General features: G+C 36.8%; 1 protein-coding gene across 8 annotated transcripts in view; it reads right to left on the bottom strand.

The window, feature by feature from the left end:
- Positions 1-22,319, bottom strand: part of Eph (Eph receptor tyrosine kinase) — a 128,776-nt gene that overhangs the window by 62,546 nt on the left and 43,911 nt on the right. For all 8 annotated transcript variants that reach the window (XM_089220609.1, XM_015509411.2, XM_015509409.2 and 5 more), the window contains exon 2: positions 14,786-15,015. In XM_089220609.1, the coding sequence (XP_089076735.1) occupies positions 14,786-14,942 (157 nt within the window). In that variant the 5' untranslated portion in view covers positions 14,943-15,015. The remainder of the gene's footprint in view (positions 1-14,785; positions 15,016-22,319) is intronic.

The raw sequence follows: 22,319 nt of genomic DNA on the forward strand, positions 1-22,319 counted from the left end.
GAGACTTGACCTCCCCGAGTCATATTGTGTTGTATTTTGATTAGTAAATCCTCGGGAAAAATAAACGAACAGGGGTAAATGTCGTAATATATTATAATAAATCATATCGACCCGTACTTATAGATATAGTTCCCATAAGGCATAAACACATCCGGATGAATTTCAAATGATAGACTACGTCATAAAAGATATGTTTAAACGTGCATCGCATCAGACGACACAATACAAAATATAACATTACGTCGTAAGTATATACTGGAAAATTGGAGTTGCACTACATTTCGTATTACAGTGATTATAGAGACGATAATAGAATGAGGGAATAAACCAATAAAACGAGTCTACTCGGTCTACATAATATTAGGAATAATATTATGATAAAATATGAATGGGACGAGTATATCTTGCGCGCGAGACATAATGACTTTATTTACGAGACGACACTCACAATGCATATAATTTTCGTAATATATACATATAAATATTATATATATACTGAAATATATTATTATACTTACACGCGCCAGTCGTTTCGGTGCGTAGGCCGCGACACGGCAGTATACACCACGATTTATACAAGTATATACATATATATTGTAATTATTTATAATAATGTACGCGACGGAGGACACCGTGAAAAATACGATTGACACGCTACCCAGCTACTGCTACTGTGTTTGCGAGTCGCGGAGATACACAATTTTTACGGAACGAAAAAATGTAAAATACGTAAAGAAAAAAATCTTTTCTAGTTCGTCCATTGATCGTCGTTGCTTGCGCGACGGCGATGAAGACGTCCGTCTGAAAACGTTCTGCTGCAGCGCCGAAACGAATTACACCGGATAAACAATTATTATTATGCCGAAACGAAAAAGGTGTAATTGACAAAGAGGGAGGGGAGAAAAATTCCACGTCCAATTATTAATGTTGTAAAAGGGTGTTGCCGCCGCCGACGAGAACTGCAGAGAAAAAGGACCTCCTGTGCGCTACTCTTTCAGCCTACATAATAATAATATGTAGGTACTTTATATATATTATATAATATTATACAAGTACAAGCTGCAAGGTTTTTACGTTTATAGAGAACGACAAAAGAAATTTAAGTAATAACTCGTGGCGGACACAGTTTCTTTAGAAATGATTAAACCTTGATTTAAAGCTCAAAATGCTAAACAATGGTTTTGATATTTCATTTTTTTTATTTCTTTCCATTTGGAACCAAATAATGAAGAGGTTTGTTTTGTACATATTATTTTAAATCCTCGAAAATCGTTGTGTATGTATTATCTTTTTTTTGTTTTACTTACATCATTGCAATTTACAAAATGATCTCATTTTTTAAAAATGTTGAAGGAGAAAAATTGTATGAGTTTTTTAATCATTGATTGTGAAAATAAAATACAATACGCGAATTGTTAGTAAACATACTCTATACCCGAGTGTGATAAATTTTAAGAGCTGTGTTTAATGTCAAAATTATTATGATACGCGTGTACAAAATCATAAAACCTACATTATTGGAATAATGGATATCTAAACGTAAACAGGCCATCGTGTCATAATAATCAACAATTAAAAATAGTTACAGCAGTAAAATTGCATAGGTAAAAAGAAACTATAGTAGTATTATACACACTGCACCTGCGACTATAGAATAATATACAGTATACACGAATAAACGGTTGGTTATATTGAGAATTTACTTGATATTATAGTCGTCCGAATCTAGTAAAAATATCAGAGGGAAAAATCAGAATTCTTTGATATGAACCCCGGAGCAACGGTGGGCTCTATCGTCGTGCATAATTTAATTATTAGTCTGTTATATGTATATATGTATATATCACATGTGTGTGTGTAGAAAGGTCTTAAAAAAAAATTCGAATAGTTATACACGAACGGTCGTCGATCAAAGGGATCAACATGGGGAGGTAGTACAAAAAAAAATCTAATAAAAAATACCTATTTTATAGGTATTGAGGCTTTGGCAATCGTTGTGGGACGGCGCAGTACACAGGTACATACACGCACACACATCATTGTTACTTCAAACCGCACAGACAGAGGCGGTATATATTTGTTTTTTTCTTTTTTTTGGTTTACGTTCTGGCTACACAATCGTTTTATTGTATCCCCCCCTCGATAAAACATAATATCACCTCTCCCCATCGTTACCAACATTCATCATCATGTAATATCGATATAACACACACGCACACAAGAGCTACACACAGCCTACAGGTGTAATTTTAGGTCTGCGAATTCCACAATCGTTTAATAATAACAACCGTGTATCATTACACACACACACAAACGCGAGCGGAAATTATTCAGCTCGCCACCGCCGATGAGGAGATATTATAAAAATATAGATTCTAGGCGCGTTTCCTGTTGCCGCCGAAAAGGCGTTATGCGCGCCTGTCTGTAATATTATTGCTATCTATCTCATCGGACCGACCCGCCCACCCGACTACGGTTATTATCGGTATACGTATACTATACAGTACGGTATAACATAATATTATATCTAAAAGTATAGCAGGTTGTATGATGGCAGTCGTGTTTGTACTTTAGTCGCAAACTCGCGTATATGACGTGCATGGCTAGTACACTGTGTAATGTCCGATAGTGTATAATATACCTATAACAATATTATTATTATTATTATGGATACGAATGGCATTTCGCTTGTTAGCCAATCCTGAATATAGTTTAATAATAATAACACAGTAATCGTTGAATGTTTAATGATTATTATTATTATTATTTTTTTTTTAAATTCCCTAACCGGTTTCGCTTCATCACACACACATACGCCGGGCCCGTTGTCCTGGTTTCGTTTCCGTTGCCGCGGAATATGATATTCCGTGCGGATTGCGCGAAGGCCCAAGTGTTGTAGGCTGTAGGGTTCCCTATATAAACCACCTATACTATCGGACAGATGACTATGTTTGAAAACTATTTGGCGATTTCGTGGTATATCTTACAATATTATACGTGCGGTATTTTCAATCCCCACGACGGAAACTTAAGATTCCTCCTCACTGGTGGGAGGGGGTTGGTGGGCGTGTTCAGTCTCAACGATATACGTACATGGATGTACTTACAACAGGATATTGTATTATCATGGTCGTTGCGAAACAATATTTCAGAAAAATTCCAATGCGGATGCATCGATATCCTGTTACGCGATGACCATCATAACAACGCATTGTCGTATATACATATATATATACAAGCCCAGTGAGTTTCTTTTGTGGTTTAGATTTGATTTCGTAAAATGAAAAAGGTACCGACGCCGATATGGGTGTGTACCTACCCATTTCACCTGCAACCGTGCGAATTGCGATGACCGTTTGATCCAATCGTCCGGCGGAAACGCGTCGTAGATGACACCATATCAGACCTCCCAAAACGATTCACAAACACCGACCACGTTGAGCGATATTAATTTTGTTATGCATAAAATAATTGTAATTTGTGCAATCACAAATTATACAGTCAGATTGTACCTATTTTTTATTTTTATGGAACAGTTGTTTTCTAATACTATACTGCCGCCGTTCAGCGCTCTTGGAATATTTACGTTAATATATTTTAAAATTAGGTCATTTTTATAGACGTATGAGGAAATCTGCACTATCGTACCACATCATAATTTCTTCGAATGCAAAATGTAATATTTCATTCTCACGAGATTCGCCTCTTTATGTGTGCGCTGAAGACGATAACAATAATTTATTTTAATATCATATAATATGATGTCAGAAAATATATATACTATTAATAATAACGGTCATCCTGCAGTGATTTCCATAATATATATTATAATAGGTACTACGATGTCCGACGGACAGCAGCAGCAGCATCGGCGGTGGCGGCGGTGGTCACGGCTCGGCCTCGGGCCGAAATATATCGTATACATTTTATTTAAATATTATTATCATCATCATACACACACGCAGAGTGTGGTACGCGTTTTAATTGCTCACGGGTATTTTGATTGTGCGTGTAGGTGAAATGTATACAGACAATATTATAATACATGAAAACAAAAAAAAAACGGAAACGTAATTAGGTAAATATTACTATCGTTATTATTCGGATGGGGCCCCAATTGACACAGCGGATAATAATAAAAAAAAAAGATCTCGTTACTAATTATTAACCTGCGGCGGGGTCTGCGCGCAGCGCCAATTTATCAGAGTGAACGTCTCTTTCCTTCACACGTACGTGTTATACGTACACACACACACATAATATATATATATTGTACGCAACGTGTGTCGAATGAAAAAACACACTGTAATAATATATTTTATTCGCTGTCATCGCGATTCCGGGACATTTGTTCCGAGGTGGCGTTTACAAATGGTCGGAGAGAGGAAACAAAGTCATTGTTCTCTAGTCGATGGAAGCTATGGAATTTTATTTTTGTACACACCATATAAAGGTGGCTCACACACTGTACACACACACACACATACATATATATATTATACATAGATATACCAAAAGGATATACGCTCGCGAGTCGCGTTAACTCGTTAATATTATTCTTACTAAAAGGGACCAGAGTGACTAGCTTAATGAGGCCTCGGTCGACGGTCGGTGCAGGCTTGCATGGATAAACAGGGCGCGGACGGCTAATTTGTGTTTACGGCGTGTGAAGAGTTATTTTCAGGGACGCGAGATAAACAGAGGAGGTGAGTACGACGAATTTACTATGCCATGTGTACGTTGTTCTGACGCCACCATCTGACAAATCCCATAAGTGTATGTATGCGCGTGTGTGTGTGTGTGTGTTATGTGTTATGTGTTTTGTGTATCAAATAATTATTGCAGGCAGTCATCACGGTGGCCATTCCACACCATCGCATTTGTCTTTTAAAAAGATTAATAAAACATGACGTCGAGAAAATCTAAATGAGTTTTATATTTTGTACTATTATTATTATTATATTGTCGATTACGATCAGATCCTAAAATCATATTTCCCCAATAAATTGGAACACGACTGAACTGCTTTATAAATGTAGAATTCGTTTTTTTTTTACTCGTAATTAAAAAGGAAAATGTTTATTTTTGTTTTCCAAAAAAAATTTGAGGCAAAGCAAAACTGCAGATTGATTGAAATATTTTAAAAGTTGAACTATTGATTAATATTAAGTATTCTAATGGTTGTGTAAATATGAGTAAGAAGTGAGTTGAATAATGTATTATTTTATTATTATAGCAGGCGGGCGGGAACAAATACAGCGATACAACCCATTTATATATATATATATATATCATAATATGACCTGTGCACAGTAAAATGTATAAACAGAATAATTTGAGAGATGTTTCAATGGAAAAAATAAGTAATTAATTTCTTGTACTGTCATTAGTGTAATCATTTTTATTGCAATTTTATTAATTCAACTATGCAGATTATAAATCCAAGAACATTTTTTTGTTAATAATTCTTTCGTAGTGTCACGGTCTCTGTATTAAATGGAACTTCAAAAGTATTGCGACGAACAAAATATAGGATAAACAATTAATTCCATTAAACTTGCATGTAAATAAAGTCATAATAATGCACAAATATGTATTATTTTCATGACGTGTAAAATATGTGTACACCGTAACACTGGTCATCACATGCACCGTATGTATTACGTATATTTGTTCAATTTATAAAATTAAGGGAAAATGTTATAATATAATAAAAAGGTTTTTTTTTTTTAAAGTATTTACACAATCAATAATGATTTAGTGAGTTAATGTAAAAAAAAAAAAAATTATAATAAATAAATAACTGTTTCTAAAACATTAAACAAGAATAACTGACGGCAGTCACTGTTATTACATTAATATACATGGCTACTGCAATTTCGAATAATAACTTTATGTACAACTTATGGCTAACAATAAATTCCTTTGCATCATTTATGTCGTCCAGCATTTAGGATGTTTTGAGTATCCGTGGTGCGGTCGTTATATTTGCAGAAGAATCAAAACCACTGACCATCATATAATATACCGAACCACAAAGGCAGATTAAACATAGATGCATAAAATTCTACAATATATATATAACAAAGATATAATATATATATGTGTGTGTGTGTGTGTGTGTGTGTGTGTGTGTGTGTGTGTGTGTGTGTGTGTGTGTGTGTGTGTATAGTATAAACACTCCACAGCGTATGAATGTACACAGTGTGTATATAGCTCTCAGTAGAGGACTGTTCCCGAGTAAATAATCTCCAGATGATAATTTGCCTTCCATATAATTTATATATATAAATTTTGGGGTACCTGACGCTAAACACGGTTAGCGCATTTGCGGTGAGAGCTTTAACCGTTCCGTGCCATGTTCGTATCACACGTGCATAATAATGTAATCATGTATACGAATAATATATTATAATATTATAATAGTTAAATAAATTGGGTAATATTATAAAAATAATAATGTATTCTATGAGCAATCCCCGGTCGAAGGCGAAAATGTAGTTGACAATTATTTCTTTACACGTGTTTAATGCCTTCTGATCTACCGACACGGGAATATTATGCGCGGTTCCGAAGAGATTAAAAAAAATGCGCCGTAAACAATAATAATATATAGACAAATAAAAAGCCATTTAGATTGTTCACCGCGATATTTTGATCGCCGCCTCAGCCAACTGCAACAGTCATCACGAAAACCTGTCTTTTTGCAGGTAACATTTATAATTGAAAAAAAAAGTTCCAGCGATGTTGTACAACACAATAGACTATAATAATATAGGCTATGGATGTTTTAAACTGCACTCTCATTAGCGATCGGTTTTGGGCGGGTGCCGTCGACGAAAGCCTCTATATCGCTGCAGATTATCTGTCCCTAAGTCGTTATATTATAGTATCCTATGTATATAGACGTTTGCTTTGATACATACCATTAAGAACAGGACCTCTGGTCTGCAGCAGTAGTGTTAGAGCAGTAAAAGTGATCAGAAAATAGACATTACATTCTACCCGCGGAGACCGCCGCCACACAACTGTGGCCTATATATGATATTATTACAGTACATAATACTACACATAAAACGATTATTAATTACCATTAATCACACGATAAGGGGTTCGATATCTATTGAAATCTATATACCGAAGTAGTTGGTTTTATTAAGTCGAATATAAAATAATAATAATTTATAATTCGATCAGGCTGCCTGATTCAGGCATGATGTACAACTTGTATGTTTAGTAAATATTTCAAGGAAAAAAATTAAACATAATAAATATTAAATATTGTTAGGAGACTTGTAATTGGGGGTAAAATCGCGATGGCTTAGTGGTACATATTAAGTCATCGGACATAATAATTGTATTTCGTCGATTTACATATAACATTGCTGACAACTACATAAACGAAATGTCCATGATCTACGAAATCTATGAATTTGTGTATACCAATCATACATCATATTTAACGATTTCTTGTGCATTCTATAAAGGTCAAACATTTTCGAACATAAATGTGTGATGGTCAGTTCTAAATAACTTCAAAAAAATGTTCCACTATGAAAGATGACGACGATAAAATGCTATAATTGTGCAACGTTAAGATGGTGAAAATTTAAAGTATATCGTTTAGTAATGTTTTGTACATTTAACTAGAAATTCGTCACGTGAAAACTATACAGGTGTCGCAGAACAATTCGAGTAAGTACAATAAGTACATAGCGTAAAAATATTTAGAAGGACCAATAACTATACGCATCATGATACAATAATATTGTATTGTATTTTGTATTATCTAACAGGATACACAACCGACGTTTATCCGATACGTTTCTCGACTGCAGCATTAATAAACCAATAATATAGGTCATGTGGTATATACTACAGCGACTTCCGGAAAACTTTACTGTACGCTTAATACTAATCTCTACTGTTTTAAATTATGTATGTATAATAAATATAGCAAGAGTACAAATGCACTATGTGTTTAATACAACGTACGATATTCCGATGCAAAACCCTATATATATATAATGTACTCTATATGTAATTCTTAACCACCCCGCAAATACTTTACTACGATTGTCGTTGATCGGAAGTTAAAAAATCAACGGGAAGTATCGATCGCGAGCGGGGACGTAAAAATGACGACTAAATCCCGAGAGGCAATAAACTATATGCCCGTTTCGCCAATTTTGAATACTTACTGAAGAAATCTAATACGACCAGTAACAGGTTCGCTTCTATATACTACCGAGCCTCTTTCTCGATCCAATATTAGCCACGCGCGCATATTATATCAAAGGACTCGTCAGTCGCGAGCTAGGATATAGAATAATATAATAATAACACTGTATATACATAGTGGTGCTCGTGAACAGATAATACACGCCGCACGTAACATTATTATACGGAGCGCGAGCATACGGAAAAAGAAATCGTGTACCGTATCCGGACGGATAAAGAAACGGGTGAAAAAAAAAACTTCGTCGTGATGATGACGATGACGGTGGCGGCTTTGCCACGGTTTTAAACGACGCACGCACTGCGCACAGCACTATAATATAATATTCTCTATTATAATATATATATATATATATATATATATATATATATATACGCATCTTAACCACCACGCGGTATAATATTATATACCAGTTTCAGGTGCTATGTACCTAGCTATATAGTGTGTACTGCAGTATATACGCGTGTGTTCGAAGTAGTAGTAATAATAACAACGATGACGATGACGATGACGATGATGATAATAATAATAATAATAATGCCGCTGCCTCGCGTACATGACGAATGATTTACGCGGCAACATCACGTGAATCACAGTCATAACGCGCGCGCGGCGCACACACCACCGCCGCCGCCACAGACGGATGAGCTCGTAAATATCGTCGGTGACGGCGCGGCGCGGCGGGCGAGGTAACCCAACGCGGAAAACGTGATACTCTTCACCCACCCACCGTTCGCGCACAGCTCACCTTCGCCGCGCCGTCATCGCCGACTGCCTTCCACCCTCCCCCCTCCACACCATAACACAAACCGCCGCCTGTCCGCCCGTCGTCGACGACGGCATATATCGATCGGGCGGCGGCAATCGCACGAGAAACACACACGCACCACCGCCGTCCAACCCTCTTCGGACGACTCTGTTGCCGTGTCGGAGCGAGCTAGCGAAGCAAGACGATGCGGGGGAGGAGGCGGCGGCGGTAATGAGATTACGTTTCCCCGGCGCGCGGGCCCGCAGCCAAAACCAACACGTATGACACACGGTTGTGCGGTGTGCGGCGTGTTCGCGTATCCCGCGCGCGCGCCGCGTATACGGAACGGTGCGCGAAAGGGGAATATTACGTTATTGGACGGCCGGCGAACGTTTCTTTCCCAAGAGAACTTCCGACCGGGGACGGGGTCCGGTCACGCGGCGAGGTTTCCGAGGAAAAAATAAGAAAATTTGGTCGGAAGATATTACGCGGTGTTAATCTCGCAACAAAGTTTCTATATTATTTTTTTTTCTTGCGATATTCGTCCGCAAAACCAGAGACTACATTTTAAGGAAAAGCAAAGCAAACAATGCAATCGCATATACATATATATACCTATACACTGCAGACGCAAACCTTCCAAATAGGATTCTCGAACGTACGCCATTTCAATTAAAGACCCTGTGTTATATACATATATACATATGGAGCATAGGTATACCTGCATCCCTCCCGTCGTTGCACGCGAACAAAGCCGAAAACGGGTAGGCGGTGACGTCTAGAGTTTGTCTCGCGTGTTGATGTATACGAAAATACAACAATGAGATACGGGATAAAGGTATATATACGAATCGCAGCCAGAAAGTACCCATATGAGTACGCACACAAGAGTAGATTCTTCTGTCTGATCCTCTCTTTTTTAATCGGATTCTGTTTCATGAAAACTGTAATCGTATAAGGATAAAGGAGACGCATATAATAATGGCGTTAGATCAAAACGTTTTTGGTCCACTTTATGAATTTTGTTCGCTGAAATTTTTTATGACGGCAAGATCTGAAGTCTGCGTTTCCTATATCTAATTTCATTAGGAGGTGATGGTGGGAGAGCATGTTATTTACAGTCAACCGAAAGGCCGTTTCTCAAAAAATCTCTTTCTCACGTATGTTTTCAAATCGTTTTGTATTTAGTTTTACATTTTTTTAATTGGAGTCTCGTGGGAGTGCAATCCGTTTCGTTATTTGTTACTATATACATACGTGCTCGTTGACGTCGCCGTCTATATGCCGTCATCCAGAATTAAAATAATAAAACAATAAACGGATTGTCGAGAGTCGAGAGGAACGTATGAATAAACAATGAGGATACACTAGCTACATCTCTTCTACGCGATATGCAGGCGTAATAAACGTTTTCTACTCCCACGGGCGTCCCGGTTATGTGTGTATTAATAAAGTGTAATAATATGTATATTCTATGTATGTGTATAATGTATATGTTTTTCTTTAGCTGCTTAGCTTATATATGATGGTATAGGTAATAATAATAATAATAATCGAAAAACGAGTCAACGTCAAGTTTTCCACGACACATGCGCAAGTACACATCTAGTTCATTCAGAGTTTAATTATTATTTGTTCTGGACCAACTGTTCGTTTGTCATTTGTACGCATAATGTTTGATGATTTTAGAATTTATTATGGTTTTCCAAGAAGGCTAACACCATTTATCGTTAATGTGTATACATCGCGTTTATGATGATGGATTCTAAAATAAAACAAGACTATTTATTTGCTGGACAGTAGTCTCTGTGTGAGTCTCAGTGTCTAGATACACTAGCTAAGTCGGGTGGGTTTTGAAGTTCTAAAAGTCTTGCAGTAATGGACGCTTGAAATGATTTATTCGGCGAAAAAATAATATCGGAACAAAAAAAAATATGTATTCGTTTCAGATTTAAGCGATTTTTAAAAATACGTATTCGTGAGTGCTCACAAAGAACCCGAAAAAACAAGACAAATATATATATATATATATATATAGTGGTAACAGAAATGAAAGTAAAAAAACGTTTATTGAACGCATTTAGCGTTATGGATGGTAGCCGTAACGGTTTAAAAAGCTGTTACCACGATTCTGCACAGATCAGAGGGACATATTTTCCCAGCGACGTTTTTGAAATCACCCCTTCCCACCATTCCTTTCCGCATACTTATATACATTATAGCTCGGGGCGAAATCGTAATATATATATATATATTTATATAGAGCTGATAGTTCACGTAGTGTTTCAAGACACCGATTATACGTTCAATATATCTCATTTACGACCCATTTTCCCATGTGCAGCGATGAAGGCGACTTTTTTTTGGTCTCCCGAAAAGCTTCTACTCGCACAGCGGCAACAAGAATGATGGACACATTAGAAGCGTTTCGTGGTTTCGCCCATCAAAGCGTAATGGACGTCGTAAATGTTATTGCTCGCCAGCTACACTGCAGTACACACGCATTGTATAAACATTATAGCAATATAAACTATATATATATATATGTGTGTATTATACAGACGACCCCGTCTCACACCATGTACATATATTACATATATTCATACACATACTACAATACATAATACATATATATACATGATGGAGTCACTGGGGTTAAGTCTTAGCAGGAGGGTGCCCGCACTGGAATTTCCGCATATATAAATGTGTATATATTATGTATATATATATATATATATATATATATATATATAATATATGATATAATATATTAGTAGGTACCTACGAGCTTGACGGTTTCGACCAATGAAGGTTATAATATACCAATACAATATAATTTGTACATGGAGAAGAGTCCGGTGTATACATATTATTTAGACGATAATGCATGGTGTTGGTTTCACTCGTATGTCAGGTTGTTCGTGCGTATATATATATATTGCAGTATATTATATGTAATATATACGAGTATGTTATATACATAGGTAAAGCAGAAATATGTTTAATCACCTCGTGTGTATACCGCGCTTATACGTTTTTTATATAGTTTTGTTTTGTTTTGTTTTTAAACGGCCCCATAAAATGATACGCGAGTCTATAAGAGAGAGAATAATATAATAATATCGAGAACGTCACGCGCGTTTACAGACCGCTCCGGCGGCGGTGGTACACGAAAACCGGAAGGTGGCGGCGGGGTGGAGGACAGTCGTGCGGGAAAAGGCCCCCGGGGAGTCTCCGGGCATGTTGATTTAAGAATGCGCGCACGAAATTCGTTCCTACTGCGATGATTGGCCGTCGCCGTGCGCCGCCGTTGTTGTGTGCATAGAAAATGAAAGATTAATACGCACGTTTGTTTGTGTGTGTGTGTTTTAAAAAACGCGTGTACGTATAAGTATAGTTAATAGCGGTACAGAGTTGTTGTAGTGTGGTCGTATAGTAGCCATACGCGCCTTATATTCTATGTGTGAATAACGCATATTATAGTAAAAAACGAAGAAAAAAAATATAGTAACAGTTATTACGATGGGTATCTAGTACCAGTAACATCTATATTGTAATGTAAAAAATATGATTTAAAATAGGTAGTCTAGACGGAATAATACATTATGTAGATGTTTTGATCGCTTTTTCTAGCGCGTTGTCGTCGCGTAAATATAAGCAACAAGAATTTTTAATTTCAGCGGTGTACGCAGCGTGTCGTCGTTTAATCATACAAATTGTATATGTGTGTGAAAAAAAAATGTCCGATGTTTTAGAGAAAGACGTTTTATTATTTGCAGCGACCGACTAAAAAAAAAAATATCGTTCACGTCAGACAAACCGATGACGTGTGAGATGAGCTACTCTTGAAATAGCACAATAGTGAAAGTCGTATATACCGAAATATGTCTGGAATACTGCACTTATAAAAAAAACAACAAGTTAATCATGGATGTAATCAAAATTCTTGCATGTCAGAATATTATTATTTAAAGGTATTAAAAAATATAAAGTATCATGAAAAAAAATGTAAATACGTTTTAACTGTTATTCGGGAGTATGGGAATTTTTGAATTGAACATAACCCGTTAAGAATGCATTAATATAAACGATATTTAACATAGTTACGATATTCGCAATGCAGAAATATGGACGATGAAAACATTTAACCACGAATTAAATACCTATATTATGTGATCCATATAGTGGCGTAAATAAACGATTTTGACCCTCATCATTACTCGTTACGGCAGAAATCAGGATTAAATTTTAGACAGTGCAGTAATATGAATCGAGTTATACCATATATTAGTGGGTCGACTTGGGAGCTATGGTTATATAGTGGAGACCAGAGAGGAAATGAGAATTGAACATTTATATATATTGTAAATAAATAATTACTATAAAATACGAATGTAAATTGGCCGGGCGAGGATGACTAATATTTGAATTGTTCAGATTCCAAAACAAAATAATTTAGTGAAATAGTATAAACAATATACTAACTAAATACGCACTATATAGAGCCAACGTAAGAATAATATACACATGTGTACACTCGACACTTTCGGCTACATAACAATTATTACATACCTAAATTATTAAAATGACACACGGTAATTATTTTGATTACCATACACGTCCGAATTCAAAGATATGATTATTAAAATAATGTAGTAAGGAATTAATCTAAGCAATATAAATTGGTTTAAATAAGATTTTATTCGAACAGTAATACTCATGACAAACAATTTAATGTTTATATATTATATATAGATATATAAATTACAAATGACCATAAATAACATTTACATGACAAGTATTCTATTAATTATTCCGTGTTGTAAGTTTAAAACAGAATAATAGGTACGTGTAGAACATTAACTGCGATCGATTTTGATATTAAGATTTAAAAAAAAAAAATAGCCCATAAAGTACATAGTATTATATAATATACATTATCACAAACATACACCATGATACGGTAATTTATGAGTGTACCGTCGAAGACGTGTTTTTACGTGAGACACGTGACATTTTAACGACCGGAAACGTATTTTTTTATGGGAACCGGTGAGTATATTTTCATGCATACTTTCTCAAGTCGGCAAGTATTAAACTAATATTTGTAAATCGTTAACTAAACAAATCAACGCTGTACACGGGAACAGGAGTGGGGGGAGGGGGTAGCAAGTAATCGGTTAGGTAAAAAAAATATTAAATAATAATACAAATATTTGGAAGCAACGGTTGTCTCTTCGCATTTTTCATAATATAGGTGTGGCATAAAGTGTTTTGCAACGAAAACCGAAAATACGATAATTCATCACATTAAAAATTATATTGTATATAATATTAAATATTAATCGGATGCAGGTACTATGTATAGTGATATTTGGTCTTGAGGCCACTGCTGCTGGGTTGACTTAACTATAAGGGCTGAACGCGATTTAGAGAAGAACACTACTGCACCGGTCATCGGTGGGTGGAGCCGAGGGGGCATGTGCGTAATCGAAACACGATACTATTGCCTACCTATAATATATACAATAATATTGTACGTATTATGAGTTATAGTCGAGTGGGTTTTTCGAGTGTGCCATATGTCGGCCATTTCCGATCCGAAATAACAATAACGGCTGATACAAGTATTGTATCATAATATGCACAGCTCGCGACGATACAATATATTAATAATATAATTATACTATTATGTACAAAATTCCGCCATTGGAGCATTATTATTATATACACAACTCGTATGTATACGTATAAGCATAATAATTATTAAAATTATATTATAGTGGTGATGTGCTTACCGTGTTCGGCTCGTCCGGGGCTTACGATCGTGACGGCTAGCAGCAGGAGCACCGCGGTGAGACAGCATCGACGGTGACGGTTGTGATAATGGTGATTGTGGCGATGGTGATGGTGATGATTGCTGTCGCCGTAGTGGTGTTGGTGATACTTGTGCATGACGGCGGTGGCGGCGGCTGCGATAGTTAGTGGTGACGGCTACCTCCTCCTCATCGCTGAACGTTTTTCTTTCCTGTAGACACATAACAAACGAATATAATACATGCTTATATAATAATATATTATACTATACTGCATTTGGTCACTTCTATATAAGTCGCATATATTATATTATGTATAGGAACCGTATAAAAAATAACACCATTGTCTACCACGCGACAATTATATATATATTATGTACATAGAGATCGCTGCATATTTACACAGCAATATCATTACAATATTATAATAATATATGGAATAATATTAATACACTGCACATGCACAAAGCTGACAAGTGCAGCGGCGGCGGGGCTAAGCGTTATTATTATTGCTCCGGTCTGTAATCGTATATTACGTGCAATAATAATAATAATAATAATATTACCTATATAGTACTACCGCGAGATTATATTATTGGTATGTGTGTACAGTGTGGTGTGTTTGATAATGACTTCTAGAGTCACCATCGAAAGGTCCCATTTATTATTGTTATTACAATATTATACATTTTTTCTCCGTCCCCCCCCATTGTTCCGCTGACGTTATCTCCGGCATCTGCCGCCGTCGCCCCTCGCGCAAAACTGTCCGTCTAGTTTCCAATTAGTGTCCTTCCGAGCTGCCGATGTCGACATTTTTGTACTTTTTGTTTTCCACGCATAAAAGACGATTGTCCAATAAAAGCCGTCGTTTATGCGCGGCTGACTGTAAGGCCGATTGTCGTCGTCACCCACACCCGACCATCATTATCATCATATATAATATAATATTATCATTACTAGGTACCTATATTAGGTATTAGTAGTTATTAGTTCGTAGTTGAATATTATAATTTATAATCTATTATGTAAATGTCCCGCGCGTAATATGTAGGTAATATTTTATTATTAAGAGTACGCTACACCCGCATGTGTTGTCTCCAGGGGCGTATTTATGGGGGTGGCTGAAGGGGCTTCAGCCCCCCCTCCCGAAATCCAGGAATTGTTTATGAAGTATGCTTATTATGTCCAATCAGATGTAAATTTTTTAACTCATATATAGGCTGAATTGGGAATTTCAGCTGGAGAAAATACCACAGTTCCCCCCCCCCCACACGCCAAAAAAATATATCTAAATACACCCCTGGTTGTCTCTGTATTACAAGTGCGTAACATTGCAAAAACTGTTACGCGCGAGAAAGAATCGAGAAAGCTACAGTTATAACTAAGAAACGACATTTTCACCACATAAAAAGGAGAATTTTATCTGTGCAATATCGTTTTTATTTTTTCGATATTTTACAAAAAAAATTCTGATTATTTTATAATACATTAATTTTGTGTTTTTTAAGCATGAATAACTTTTTTTGTAGTTCTAATATCGAAAAAATAAAAACGTTATTGCACAGACAAAATTCTCCTTTTTATGTGGTGAAAATTTCGTTTCTTAATTATAACTGTATCTTTCTCGGTTTTTTACCGCGCGAAACACAGTTTTTGCAATGTTACGCATTTGTAAGATTGTTTTCAAACGAATCGGCCGTACACGTTGAAGAAGACGCCATGGATGGGCCACCCGCGGACTCGGGATAACTGAAGTGATTGGGGTTTGTCACCAATGGTGCAGCTGATGCAATATAGGTACCATCGTCCATCATATTATAATACGCCGTTAAGATAATGCTGTACAAAAAAAGAAAAATAATGATAATACGTAATAGCATGTTCAGATTGGTCGGCGATCTATATTATATACACATATTTATGCAACGTGTGCATATTTTAAATTGCACTTATCGTTGAATTTTAATACATCATGAGAAAGAATAGCAAAAAGAAAAAAAGGAACGGACGACTTTTTGTTCTTACCCGTTCACCCCTCCCCCCTGACCCGGAAAACCTAACTAGGACGATGAAGAATAGGATTAATATTTCTCTCTCTTTTTCCAGTTTTTCTCGTAGACACATGTGGACTGCTGACCGGTGGTATTCGACGAGTTATCCGCTTATATGGCACACGAGCGACGATAATATAATATACAATGCGACTAAAATAATAACAAACTCATTAAACTGGAACGGTCGCGCGGGCGGTATGGCGTCCGTGATTTATGGATCTCCATGTGTTAGGGCGGCGGTGAAGTAGGGTCAACCGAGTTCACCGGAGTACTTGACAAATGCTTCGGTTTTTTTTTTATTATTTTTTTTTTTATCGGTAGACGACAATCTTCTTTACACGCACTCGTACTTCCACACATCCACGTCGTCGCTGCTTACACCCTCCCTTCTCATACTTATATATATAATATTATATACGTATATATATTTAACAATTATTTTCTAGTGCATAAAATAAATAAAAAATAATAATAAGATGTATTTATGTGTATTATGTGCCCATATGACGGTCAGAACGAGAGTACCTATTTACCTATTACCAATATGTGCAGGCGCACGCACATCGATCAGAGATATATGATATTATAAAATGAACGCGTTCGGTCAGGCGAAAAATATGTTTCCATCGATTGTATAATAATAATAATAATAATAATAATACAATATCCTCCGAGTTAATAACGCTCCGTTTGAAAATACCATTACTCGGGTTTGATAGGATTTCGTAGTTCTGGCGATTTGGTTCTTTTTTTTTTTACGGTGGTGGTTTCACGGATTTTTTCGTATTATTATTATTATAAAGACTACATCCCATCCCGCGGTCCAGGTTAGTGCCATACATCAGTGAGGCGGGAGGGTTAGGTGTATAATATCGTATATAATAATAGACGGACGCGACTCTTCTTTCTTTTGTGTCCCGCAGTCGCGATTGACGGTGCGACGGCTGCTGTAGCTGTTATTGCTGTTGCGGCAGTAGGTAGCAAGTGATGCGCGTCGATATCGATTCGGACGTGACGTTTTAAAGGGTGCGCGCGAGTTATAGATGGATTTGAAAAAAAAAAAATAATATAAAACCAAATAATCTCTCCCCCGATTGTACGATTCCACGGAGTTAAACGTATACTATATACACATTACACACAATAATGGTTAACTTCTGCGGCATTAATATATAGCTAATAAATGTATGGTTGGTATAGATATTGCGCAATATTATTACAAACGTTGCAAGGAAAAAATCATGTTGACAAAATTTAATTTTCATTGTTCGGCTTATACATGAAACAAAACCCAAAACATTTTTCGTCCATATTGTTATGTTATTATCTTCATGATTGCTTTATATTTCAATGAATCGAAACTTTAAATAAGACCGAAAACGATTGTTATTGCACTTGTGGCGGAACCATGACAGATAAAGATTTTCTGATTTTTTTATACAAATTTTAATTACTGATGAAGTAGGTATAGTTTAATATAATTTCCAACTAGGTATTACCATACCTATACAAAATGTAATACGTAATATATATGAACAACTAATAAACATAATATTAACGATATTATTTTACTACAGATCAGGCCATGAATATTGAATAAAATGAATCAGGTTTTAATTCATTCCCACGTCAATTAGTGATTCGACGTTTTTATTTTTCTAAAATATTATACTCCCCGTTGAATATAATATTGCACTCCGATCGTAAATCCTATACATATATTTCGATTTAAATTGCAGTAGTTATACCGCGACATTTTATAAACACGAACAGATGCCGTATAAATGTACCTATATAATGCATCGTAAAGGTATCATAATATAATATAAGTGAAATGTTTTTGAAGTCTTCCGACACGGCCTTGATGGGATATTATTTGTGTGGGATCTATTGTAAATACCAAACACAATTAATTTCTTCACGTAACATCCGTGTAGAAAATGACTATATGGTTTTGAAACGAGTGAACAAATAATGGTTTAACATTTAAAAAATACATTATTATTATTTTATATTTTTGCACCCACACCTCGAAAACATTGGTGTGCAATTTGACGCGAAACGTAGGTATATAAAACTTTTACAACACGAGTAAACTTCAAATACCTTGAAAGGTATTAATAATAATTAGTTTTGACACGCTTTTGTAACACGAATAAATATAATATTACAGTGTAGGTATAGTATGTACTTACATACTAACTTTTTTAATTTACAATCGTATAATAATAAAACAATATAATACGGCGTTATTTTATCATTTAAAACCGAATTTGTAATAAAAAAAAAGAATCTAAGAGTCACGGTTAAATGAAAACGATCTGTATCAACGATTAAACGTGTGAAACGTGAACATACCTACGTAAAATAAATGCGTGTTATTGCTGTGTATGGAATTGGATTTTAAGTGACCGACCGGTGGTGGTTTTTATCTCAAACTCGTGCGGACACACGCACACATACGCACGAGCGCCGTCCAGCATTTCTCGTCGTCCCGTCCTCCAAATTAGAATCGGAAAAAAAATAACAATAATAATAGCTCGAAGAAATCCGTGGTGTATGTATATGGGCACACACACACACAATCTGGTGTACATCGCACCGCTAAGTAGTAATAGTCTCGGAGTAGTAAGCTACACCTAGCTAGTGCCTATACTCAACCGCTAGCTCTTGCTTACACTACACAAACGCCTACGATACCAAAGCCAATATTTTATACGTACCCCCCCCCCCTCACCGCAAACTCATAACAAAAAAATAAAAAAACGATAGATAGATGATAAGTCGATCCGCAGACGGCGGTGGAGGCTCACACACGGTGCACACTGCACCAAGGCAGATGGGCGATTGGCGTGTGTGCATGTGTATATAATAATATAATGCGCATCGCCACCGCCACACATATAATATATAATAATACATTATAATATACCAAATGGTGGTAATTAAAATCGAAGAATAAAAATAATGCATTTTTATTCGCGGCGGACGACCCGACTCGCGACGGCGACAGACGATCGCGCGACGCGATTCACGCTATCTTTTCGGACTGCAGTGAAAAATAATAATAATAATAATGAAAAACAATGCGTAAATTGGTCGTCGGTGAACGCGCGCGCGAGCGACGACGACGACGACGACCGTCCGGGACCGAGAGACACCGAGACGATAACCGAGACGACGGTGAATCCGAGGAATCCGACACGGCGGCGGCGGCGGCGTCGGCTGGTATAGTAATAATAAAAAGAATAAAAAGAGTGAGCACCGAAAACCGGTTTGTCTGGATCGCCGCCACGGCAGCAGAAGCACACACACCGCTGCACGAGGAGAACAAACAGACGAGCGAGCGCGGGCCACCGGACAAAGCCCCCGAGAAGAATAATGTATAATGCGAGAGACAAACGGGAAAACGATGGAGAGAAAAAGATGGACGACCGATAGTGCGTGCGAGGGAGTGAAAGAGTGACGGAGACCGGAGAGACCGGTTAATCAATTTCTGGAACGAACTGCAACGTATAATATAATAATATGAGCGAGCGTGTATGTGCGCGTGTGATCAATTATCGTTATGTCATACAAGAGCTTCCATGATCCATTAAGAGTATCGCGTTTGTGTTATTATTATAATAATTATAATGTTATTAGACATCGAACGTACACGGAAACAGAATTATAATGGTGGAAAATGTGCGTTTTGATTCCGCGTGCGGTTTGAACGCCTAACCTAACGCCGCGGACTGAACGGCGCGCGCGAGACCGCCGATAGGTTATTAACGCAATTACGCGATTAAGATGTCGTCGCCGTGAATTCGTCGCCGCCGTCTGGCGGTTGCTGCCGTTCAGTGGCGGTGGTTGGAGTTCGTGAATCACGAAATTGGCTGTAAACATCTCCTTCTCGCAGGAGAACCCGATCGTCGCCACAGAATCCATCAACCTCTCTCCACCGCACTTGTTTATTTACAATGATTAATTTATAGGATTGTATAACGTAGTCGTTTTAAAGATCGCTACGGAATCCGGTGCAGTGTCAGTTGTCTACACCGCGCAGGTTACCCACACATAATACGTTTTTGATATTTCACAATATAGGTACTGTTACCTATTTAACATTTTAGATATTTTGCATTAATAACAAACGGGCAGTTAACAACACACTTTTATTGTTAAATCGCAGGAAATTATTTGCCTATATTGGCAATATATATATACATATTTGCCATATATTCCAAAGTTACTCAACGATAATAATAATATAAATAACTTTTGGCATTCACGGACTCGCGATATAATATTGATTGCAACCACCTTCCGCGCCCGGAACTTGCAGTTGATTACGTTTATGTAATAGAATAGCTTGCCGTCTTGCTACGGTGTATAATAATATTATAATATGATATCGTGTGCTTACGACAATTATTTTGATGGGATGAAATTAATTTTCCGAACCTCCGAGATTAACCGTATGAAATATACTATACCCACTGCGGGCACAAGGTGTCAATTAATAGAAAGTCGGGTTTACGAGACAAATTTCTACTCAAGTTTAATCGGCTGCCACCGTTGTCGATCAATCAACGACAGCAGTTAGCATGGCGCCTTACGAGATGCGGGCTTGTTGCGACCGTGTGCTTGTTATCGTGTATCTTTCTCCCTGTAAAATGTTCACCCTCTTCGTCATACCGATGCGCGGTGTTTATACAGTGGGCTTGGGCGTGTCTGACTATTGACTATAAAACATAAGATACACGTAAAGCTCCTTTGCGTTGACACCTCAAAGTGCCAAAGTAATTTCAAACCGACAAAATATCGTCAAACTCAAACTTTAAGCCCCGGCCACGATTAAACTTTTTACGTCAAGAAAAATTGTCTCCGCGTGATATCCATCACAAATGCGCAATTCCAAAATACTTTTATTATTTTCTTTCCTTTCTTAAATCGTTTTGTTTTCGACAGTCGCTTTACAAATGAGTTATACGCCGCCATAACACATATACATGTATACATACATGTCCGATCCACGAATTCCGTCTAACCTCTTTTTCAACTCATTTCCGTCAGACGACTTTCTCGTTTATTACAAGTACGTCTACAATGTACGTCCCATATAGCCAATGCACAATGAATGGCTCTTTATAAATCGTTTCAATTTGTTTTTATGTCGATTTTTTTCCGTATCTATCTAGGTCCCTCTTTTAAACTTCCTCTTATTAATCTGGTACACACCATCAGTTTTCCTTTTATTTATAATCCCTCTTCGAGATATAAATTATATCCGTGCCACGCATATTATTTGAAGCATTCTTTATATTTTTTCCTCCGTCGATATCATTAGTAAATTTCAATATTTACTTTGATCCCAACCCTGGCATTTTGAGAATTCAACATGCATCGTTGAATACAATTGGACATGTCCGACTCCTTTTCGGTTAGTATTCACTTCGCTACCCTTCGTTTATAATGAT

The sequence above is a fragment of the Diuraphis noxia genome, unplaced genomic scaffold (genome assembly GCF_037042655.1).
Source record: "Diuraphis noxia isolate RWA-SAM2 unplaced genomic scaffold, SU_Dnox_SAM2 contig0002, whole genome shotgun sequence".
Lineage (NCBI taxonomy): Eukaryota > Metazoa > Arthropoda > Insecta > Hemiptera > Aphididae > Diuraphis > Diuraphis noxia.